The sequence below is a fragment of the Gossypium hirsutum genome, chromosome D05, assembly GCF_007990345.1.
Source record: "Gossypium hirsutum isolate 1008001.06 chromosome D05, Gossypium_hirsutum_v2.1, whole genome shotgun sequence".
NCBI classification, from domain to species: domain Eukaryota; kingdom Viridiplantae; phylum Streptophyta; class Magnoliopsida; order Malvales; family Malvaceae; genus Gossypium; species Gossypium hirsutum.
In genome coordinates this window covers 8,406,270-8,415,172 of record NC_053441.1, presented here as the reverse complement: position 1 = coordinate 8,415,172, position 8,903 = coordinate 8,406,270, and the positions used below count along the sequence as shown (strand labels likewise).

Sequence of the window (8,903 nt, the reverse complement as noted above, 5' to 3'; positions counted from 1 at the left end):
ACATTCTATCAATTTTGATTTTAGAAATATTATTTTCTAGTTCACTTTCTCACATTCTTAAGACTGTCCTTTTCTTTACCTGCTTCTATATTACTACGTCAAGAAGCTGGAAATGTTGGCATTCATGCATATTCCTTTGCAATAAAAGCTTACACTAAAACCAAAAGATTTTTTTGGGAAAAAACTAAAATCAGTCTCTCAAAAAACAAAAAGTTTTTAGGTTAATTTTTGACTTAGGAGAATCACTTTTTCTCTAAAAAACAGTTTATTTAAGAATACTTAAAAATACTTTTTAGAAGCAATACTAAACACTTGCTAAGTCCAATAATTACAGTTGAACCAAATAGAAATAGAAATAGAAATTCCTCTCGCAACAAATTCAAGTTTGACTACCGCACAAATCACAATTTCATAAATCGATAATTTTTTCCAAAGGGGATTACTTTAATGAGCCTACAATGGTCTGTGGATGAGGGAATTCTATTTTTTCTTATTCTTTGTCACTGATTCATGGAGTTCTTTTTCATTATTCTTGTAATCAATGTTAGCAGTTTAAAAGCTTGATTCTCGCGTGATCCATCATAATCTACTTGGGCATATATGTTTGGGGTTTACAAAATTTACAAAATCTTTTAAAAATTAAAAATTGTCATTTTGTAAAGATTGGGGACTAAACTTTTAAATTTTTTAAGATTTTGAACTAAAATGATAAATTCTACAAACATTGAGTGCTAAATTTGTTGAACCTTTTATATTTAGATAATATAGTCTTCAATTATTGAGTTTTAACTGTAAGTTAATTTCTATAAACTATTTATATTTTAAAATTTTTGTAAATATTGTATTTTTTTTATTTTGTACAAAATTTTAAAAAATAAATATTTGTCAAATTGTAAATGTGAGGGCTAAATTTATTGAACTTTTTAGAACTTGAACTAACATGACAAAATTTGTAAATATTGAGGACTAAATTTGTTGTTGTTGTTATTTTTTTTAAATATTTAAGATCAAAATGATAGAATGTGTAAATATTAGATAGCTAATTTTGTTATTAGACTAATAAAACAAACCCACTCAGAACATGCATAAAATTTCAAACGACTGTTAACATTCGGTGATAAAAAAAAATTGAATTTGAATAGTTCAGTAATTAAATAAGAAAAATTAAAAGTTTAATGACTAAAATAAAATGCCAGCAATAGTTTAGTGACCACTGATGGAATTTACCCTATTTTCAATTAGGTGATCGAGGAATACTAAAAACATATTTAAATTATAAGTTTTTTCCTTTTATTATTATTGAAGAATGACATAGAACTTTTTTTTCTTTCAATTTTACTAATTCTGTATAAAGAAAATAAACTGAATCATATAATATTTATTTAGTAATAATTATTAGTGAATCGAATAATTTAGATTGCGATTATACGCATTGCCTTAATAATTTTACTTGAAATTGCCTTGACTAAAAAGTCTACTACAAATATAATATATGATTTGATTTTTCTGGGGGGCGTTGAAAGCATGTATTTTTAGAAGAAATACGTACCAATAAAAAAAGTAGCTGGGACCGTGGATTCAAATCAAACGGTTCAAATGGATGTCTCATTTACTAACATGAGCCGTTGATGTAATACTATATCGACGTGGCGCAGATCGGAAACATCAGGATCACGTCAAAAGTCATTAGAAGTAGTATCCTTGCTAAACAGAATCCGACTAGAAGAGAAAAAAAGGAAAAAACAAAAAAGACCTCGACAAAAACAGGAAAAGGCAATGGCACAATCCCGTAATAAAACAAAAATCCAAGGGTAAGGTTAGGAAGTTCACAATATTTAAATGACAGCGACGTTTAAGATGAAAATATTAATAAAAAAGCCAAAAAAAAAAAAATCCCTCTCTTCTCTTTCTTTCTCGCTCTCTTTCTCTCTCTATATTATTTCCCTAACGGTGATTTTCTCTTGGTGGTGTGGTGTTGCTTGTTCTTTTTTTTAATCACACTATCTCATCTTCACAGATTTTTCATCTTGTTGATCTTCACCCAACTGTAAGTTGTTCCACCTTTTCCCTCTAGCAATCTGGAACCCTAAATCTTCGTATATGCTCTTCGATCTTTTTAGTTTTGTTTTAATTTTTTTTAAGATCCTTGATTTTTTTCCTTTCCAAATTGCATTAGGACGATTAATCTGGATTTTTAAAGTTTTTTTCTCGATTTATTATATGGTACGAGGGTAACTATTGGTTTGGTATTGGTTAGGAATGCGGTTGTTAATTGTTTTCGTTGGAGATATGATAATGTGTCTTTTTATGTTGATTTATTGAGCGGCAGGGGTTTATTTAATTGATTCTAATTCTTGGAAAATTTTTGGGTTTAGATTATTTAAGTAGGGAATATGGAATTCTAGGGTTTATTTAATTGATTCTAGTTCCTGATTCAGGCAATCATGAGTGATGAGGGAGAAAAGACTTGCCCCCTTTGCGCCGAGGAGATGGATTTGACTGATCAGCAGCTCAAGCCTTGCAAATGTGGTTACGAGGTTTGAATTGCTCTTTTACTTTTTTTTAAATTTCTTTGGCGATTCAAATCCAAAAACTAAGTAAAAAAACAAGTGAGAGAGTTTAAAGGGATGAGAATTGGTTGGCCATTGTTCTTATTTTTATTTCTCTCTGCGACAGATATGTGTTTGGTGTTGGCATCACATAATGGAAATGGCTGAGAAGGATGAGACAGAGGGGAAATGTCCAGCATGTCGTTGTGCTTATGACAAAGACAGGATTGTAGGGATGGCTGCTAATTGTGAGAGGTTGTCAAGCTCCCCTAGATCTTGTTCTCCTTAAAGATAGTGCAATATTTACCTGGCATTGTCTCATGTACTTTTTTTTTCTAAGCAGGTTGGTTGCTGAAATTAATTCGGAGAGAAAAAGTAAGTCAACAAAGGCAAAGACTAAATCATCTGAAGGAAGGAGGCAACTGAGCAGTGTGCGGGTTATTCAAAGGAATCTTGTTTACATAGTTGGGTTGCCACTTAATCTGGGAGATGAAGATGTACTCACCATTCCCACTTTTCAGATACTTGCATTTACAAGCTAACTGTTTTACTTGTATCATGATCTAAATATACAACTGTTTTCTGCAGCTTCTCCAACAGCGAGAATATTTTGGTCAATATGGAAAAGTTTTGAAAGTATCTATGTCTCGGACTGCAACTGGTGTCATTCAGCAATTTCCAAATAATACATGTAGTGTGTAAGTGCATAAATCTCATCTATTTGATTTAAATCTTTCAAATATTAAGATATACCTGTCTGTATATTGGATCTTAAATAGAAGTATTTTATATTATGTAGCTGAGTTCTTTGAATAGGAACATCGTATCTTATTAATTTGAAGATATTGTTTTCCTGCTGCTCTGTTGTTCTCTGTTATTTAGTTTTTTCTCTTTAATTTTGCATTTGCTTATCCTGTGTGCAGATATATTACTTATTCAAAAGAAGAAGAAGCAATTCATTGTATCCGGTCTATACATGGATTTGTTTTGGAGGGTAGACCATTAAAGTATGAGAATGTTATGGAATTTTTTTATTTTCTTGATCATTGAACGAATACTTGGTCTTGGTTATAATCTATAATACTTGGAATATTAATTTCAGGGCTTGCTTTGGTACAACAAAGTATTGTCATGCATGGCTGAGAAATGTGGTATGTTTAGAAGAGATTTTTTGCTAATTTGTTTTTTAAGTTGGAGAAAGTCATTTATTGCTGCTAAGTTCAGAAAATAGGAATAAAGTGTAGTCTGAAGTGTTTTTTTTTTCTCTGGTGGTATCAGCCTTGCAACAATCCTGATTGTCTATATTTGCATGAGATTGGTTCTCAAGAGGATAGTTTCACAAAAGATGAGATTATATCGGCATACACAAGGTATATTCATTTTAATTTTGCTACTCTAGTTGTAGTTGTTGCATCCAACTTTTAGGATTTCATTTCTCATGTTACTATTATAGAAATAAAATTTTATTTTACCAAATGTTTTTTCCACATGTTTCTATAACAGAGTCTAACATTTTTAAAAGACTGTTGACAGCTTTTATTTATATTTCGCCTAATTTGTCTCTGGTATTTGGTTTTCTGTCGTCTTTGTTAAGACTTATTGGTTGTCATCTTTTCTTTTGTAATCACCTACTTTAAAAGAATCTCTTCAAAAATTGGTTAACTACTTTAGTCCTTGCAGTCCAAATAGAAGCTCTAAATCAAATTCTGGATTAATTGACTCCCTTTGTTGTCTTTGAAATTTTTTTTTCTTTTTTTTTTCAATTCCAAGCATGTAAACCAAGTTCTCCTTGAATTTTGAGTAATGCATTCTCTTGATTAGGACTTACTTAGTTGTTTAAAGGAGCAGGGTTCAACAGATAACTGGTGCAACAAACAATATGCTGTGGCCTGCTGGGAATATGTTACCTCCGCCGGTGAATGATTATTGCCCCACCCCCAGTTATGCTTCTGCAGCAAAACCCATTTCTAAAAATGCTCCAAATGTAAGTTCATTTTTTCACCTTCCTAACAAAAATGGGAAGTTCAAATATTATATTAAAAAAAAACTAGGAAAACAATGATCTGCTCTACATGCAAGCAGACCTCCGTGCTTGTTGGTAGTTTGTTTTATCTTGGGTCGCTAAAGAACTTTTTCCACAATGGTGTGAGTTGTTTCAGATGGCTTAGGTTAAGGCACTATGTATACTTGTCCTTGGCTCCTGCTCATGATCGTTATTGATTTTGTTGTGGTACAGAATACAACAGTGTGCATTCCTAAAGGTTCTCCGCCAAATGGAAGCACTGGAAGATCTGTTGCTCTTCCTGCTGGAGCGTCATGGTATGACATTTAATTGTTGTTTTGTTTTTTTATGTCTATTTCTTTGGCTAAAAGTTCTGACATTCTGCCAGGGGAATGCGTGCTTTAAACCATCCTCAAACAGCTGGTTTAGCGTCATCAAATGGACCGTCTAAGCAGAAATCTGATACGGTTAGAAGCGCATTACCATTTTCATCTGCAGTAACAAACACAAATCAGAATTACCCAGTACATGGAGATGTTATAAAGAAGTCATCTGAGGAGATTCACGATATGCAAATGAAGGGTAAACAGCAGAATGCTGATTTGGATTGTCAAACAACTGTACTAGAGAAACCAACTACACTTGGTGGAGTTTCTGCTTCTAAGTCATTGAGCTGCGAGTTATCTTGTCCACCAGTATTCAATCATTATGAACAGGGAAGTAATATGCCATCAACTGTTACAAACTCCACCTTTTTCCATGCAGAGCAGTCTTTTATTTCCTCTAGTGAAAAACCAGGATGTACTGGCTCTACTGATGGGAAGATACACAGTTTGTGCTCTGATATGCAGAAGTTGACAGTAGATAGGAATGTCTATGGTGGACCATCTAATGTACTTAGACCAAGCAGTGCAGATTCTGATCATGGATCGAGCGGCTCACCTAGTAGTCTGTGCTTACAACAATTTTATACCGAGGATTACCGAGAACCTTTAAGTTCACTAGCCATTGGGAGAACTGTGACGTCTCCCAGTGGGTTTTGTGTTTCTAAACAGCAGTCTGATTGGATAAATGATAGACAAACTCAACCAGTGGCAAATAGAAGCTCTGACATAGAGGAAGACATATTGTCTTTTGATAATCAAAGACTCAACGATCCGAAAGTAATTAGCCGTTCAAGTTATGTTCCAAATTCACCAATATCACTTCATTTATCAAACCAATCTAGGCCCCATTGGTTTCAACGTGGTGCTGTTAATTTGGATGCTGATGCATTCAATGTAGACAATAAAGTTAGTGACAGTTTGCATCTTCATGGATCAAGTGTTTCTTCTTTATCAAATGGATACCCTGAGAAGTACATAAGCAGTAGTATCGGTTCTGATATTACCGTAGATGGCTCTCATCTGCTTCCAAGTGAGGGGAAAGGGAAGCAGATTGGAAGATTCCTTGATTATGTTGAGGGTAATGATGCTAAAGAAACAGGAGAGAGCAGTATAATTTCTAACATATTGTCACTAGATTTTGATACTTGGGATGAATCCTTAGCTTCTCCTCATAACTTGGCTAATTTGTTGTGTGACACTGTCAAGCAGCCAAACATACTCAAATTATGTACTTCCTGGAAAGCTCCGAATAATGGTCAGTCCAGATTTTCATTTGCAAGACAGGAGGATTCCAAATATCATCCATTTGATATGGAGTCCTCATTTAGTCTTTTTGGGCAAATGCCACAGAACCCTTCTAGCCAGGAATTTGCAGAAAGCACGGATCTCTATCAAAATAAGTTTGGAATTTCCAATGGTTTTTCATCTCATCACTTTGCGGAATCTGACAATGCAATCAGCGGTCCTTCAGTGTTTTCTTCTAACAAGCTTTCTGGTGAGTGTAGGAATTTACTCCACTTCTGCTATCTTCGGTTCAATTCTATTATTGAATTTGGTGAACTTTACTTTCTCTGTATGTTGTTTAATAATAATGCAATAAGCTTTTTGATAGTTTGATCTTTAACAGCATTATGTATATGTTAGTTTGTCATTTTTTTTTGTATCCACTGTTTTCTTCTCTACCTGAAATTTGTTTCATTCTGGCTTCTGAGTAACACCAAGTGACTTGTTTTTTTCTTTTTAAAAATTTTAATTTGTTGTCTTTTTTTTTTTTAATCTCCAAGTTTGATATTGATGTAGTCTGTTTGATTTTGTCTAGCAGTTTCAAGACCTCAAATTTCAGCCCCTCCTGGTTTCTCTGTTCCTAGCAGGACACCGCCTCCAGGCTTTTCTCATGAGAGAATTGACCATGCCTATGACACCACATCTGGTAAGTTTTCTTATTTATCATTTGGCTCAAATTTATATTTGGAATTTCGTTTCTAGCAAATTAATGATAACTATTTTTTTATGTGGGAAACCATTTGATGGACTGTTCATCGCTGTTAAGAAATTCTTATCAGGCTCTGGCAAGTGGTGGGATTGGTGGCCCTGGGGATATAGAGTTTATGGATCCTGCTATTTTAGCAGTTGGTAAGGGTAGACTTCAGGGAGCACTAAACAGTTCAGGCTTAGACATGAGATCAAATTTTCCACCACAGTTGGATCCCTATGAAGATGAGGCCAGATTTCAACTATTGATGCAGAGATCCCTTTCTCCTAACCAAAACATGAGATATGATGGTGGGGATAGCTCTCCTTATTTTGAAGGGATTTCTTCTGGGCTAATGGATCAATCACAAGTGAACAAAATCTCCCCATTTGCTCAGCTGTCGCTCCCACAATCAAGAAATACAAATGGTCATTGGGATGGATGGAATGAGGTCGAAGGTGGAAACGGTATTGGTGTTGCTGAGCTCCTCCAAAATCAGAGACTGGGATTTAACAAGTTTTATTCCGGTTATGAAGATTCTAATAAGTACAGGATGCCCACTTCGGGTGATCTGTATAGTAGAACATTTGGGATGTGATTGCTTCCAGATGTTGGAACGAAGTTGTTGCTTAATTGGCATTTCTTTGCTAATAAGAATTTTTGTGCAATCTTGCATGCATGCCGAGTCTCCTTGGGCAGCCTCATGAGGGATAAATCTCCTGAATCCTTGTAACCGGTGACCAAGCCAGAAAAGTTTCGTCTGAAGAAACGTGCAGGTATTGAGGGAATATTTTAAGTTAATGCTTTTTGTTCATTCCTGTTGTGTCTGCACCTGACTTCTATAAAAGCCTACATCTTGTTGTGTTAATTGATTGGGGTTTTCTTGAATATTGCAGGTGAAGCGAACTTCCGTTATAATCTAATCTATATATATAGTTTGATTGTACCTCAGAAGTACAAGATTAAAAAAAGAAAGGGTTTTAACTGGCAGGCAGGTTGATCCACTCCTGGTGCCTAGTGTTTTGTACTAAATACCTCCTGAAGTAAAATTTGGTGGTTGCTTTTGGCTCTGACAACTTAAATAGTTCTTTACATATTATTATTAATGAATTTAATTAATTAAATTAATAGGGAGTTGGTATGTGTATTTTACAGTGGCGTTTCGTTGGCAACCTTTGGAATCCCAGATCTCGGGTAAGTATAATCTTTATCCTGTTAATCTGTGAGGGGTGAAGTTCTTTATAACAGTGAGCCAAGCTTTGAGGCCGAAGTGGTCATTGTCTAAACGACAAGGATATATTTTCCCCGAAGCATTTTGTCATTTTTCTTTTTGCTCCGTCTCTTAAGAGTCTGTACAGGCATATTGTGGAAGCAACAAGGCTCCGTTCAATATATAGAAAACGATGATCGTTTCTGTTCTTTGTTATTTCTTGCTTTACAAAATTTTTTATTTTCTATTTGGCGACAATTGTCACTATAAAATCAAGGAGGAACTCTTGATATGTCTTTATATATAAATCTTTGGGCCTATAATACTAGATTGGCTTTTTTGTTGGATATTCTCAAGTGAAGACAATACCCGAATGTGTAGAATGGCTAAACAAGATCAGTTTGGTACTGATGTCTGCAAAGGAAACAACACATCAAAATTTGGGTAAAGAGGAGATACCAATTTAACTGTAATTTGTAAGAATCCCTTTTCCAACTTTCGGGAGATGAGGCAGGGCTATCCATCCAGTTAAAAAGGATTGGGGTTTCTGCTTTCATTCAATTTTCATCATTCATAAATTCGGTCCGGTTAGAGTTGGATCCTCTCTTTTTTTAAAAAAAAATCGATGTCAGAACCATTTCGTTGCGACATTTGTTTCACCATTATTATCAACACGGAACAGAAACTTTAACTGAAAGAGCAAAAAGAAAACAGAAGCATGAGAAACCCTAAATCCATCTCTGTTTTTATCGTGGAGAGGAAACGAAAGGTTGCCCATCAATTT

General features: G+C 34.5%; 1 protein-coding gene across 13 annotated transcripts; it reads left to right on the top strand.

The window, feature by feature from the left end:
- Positions 1–1,865: 1,865 nt before the first annotated feature.
- LOC107906189 (uncharacterized) lies at positions 1,866–8,328 on the top strand. Of its 13 annotated transcripts, none has more exons than XM_041093524.1 (15): positions 1,866–2,047; positions 2,439–2,537; positions 2,677–2,804; positions 2,893–3,046; positions 3,138–3,247; positions 3,473–3,556; positions 3,652–3,700; positions 3,828–3,919; positions 4,392–4,533; positions 4,786–4,868; positions 4,940–6,432; positions 6,760–6,867; positions 6,988–7,685; positions 7,806–7,962; positions 8,065–8,328. In XM_041093524.1, exons 2-13 carry the CDS (start codon positions 2,445–2,447, stop codon positions 7,038–7,040), a joined length of 2,589 nt encoding a protein of 862 aa, XP_040949458.1. In that variant the 5' UTR covers positions 1,866–2,047; positions 2,439–2,444; the 3' UTR covers positions 7,041–7,685; positions 7,806–7,962; positions 8,065–8,328. The 13 variants fall into 13 exon arrangements, with proteins under 13 accessions (XP_040949458.1, XP_016688598.1, XP_016688599.1 ...); XM_016833109.2 differs by having other exon boundaries at positions 6,757–6,867; XM_016833110.2 differs by having other exon boundaries at positions 6,757–6,867; positions 8,041–8,328.
- The last annotated feature ends 575 nt before the right edge of the window (positions 8,329–8,903 follow it).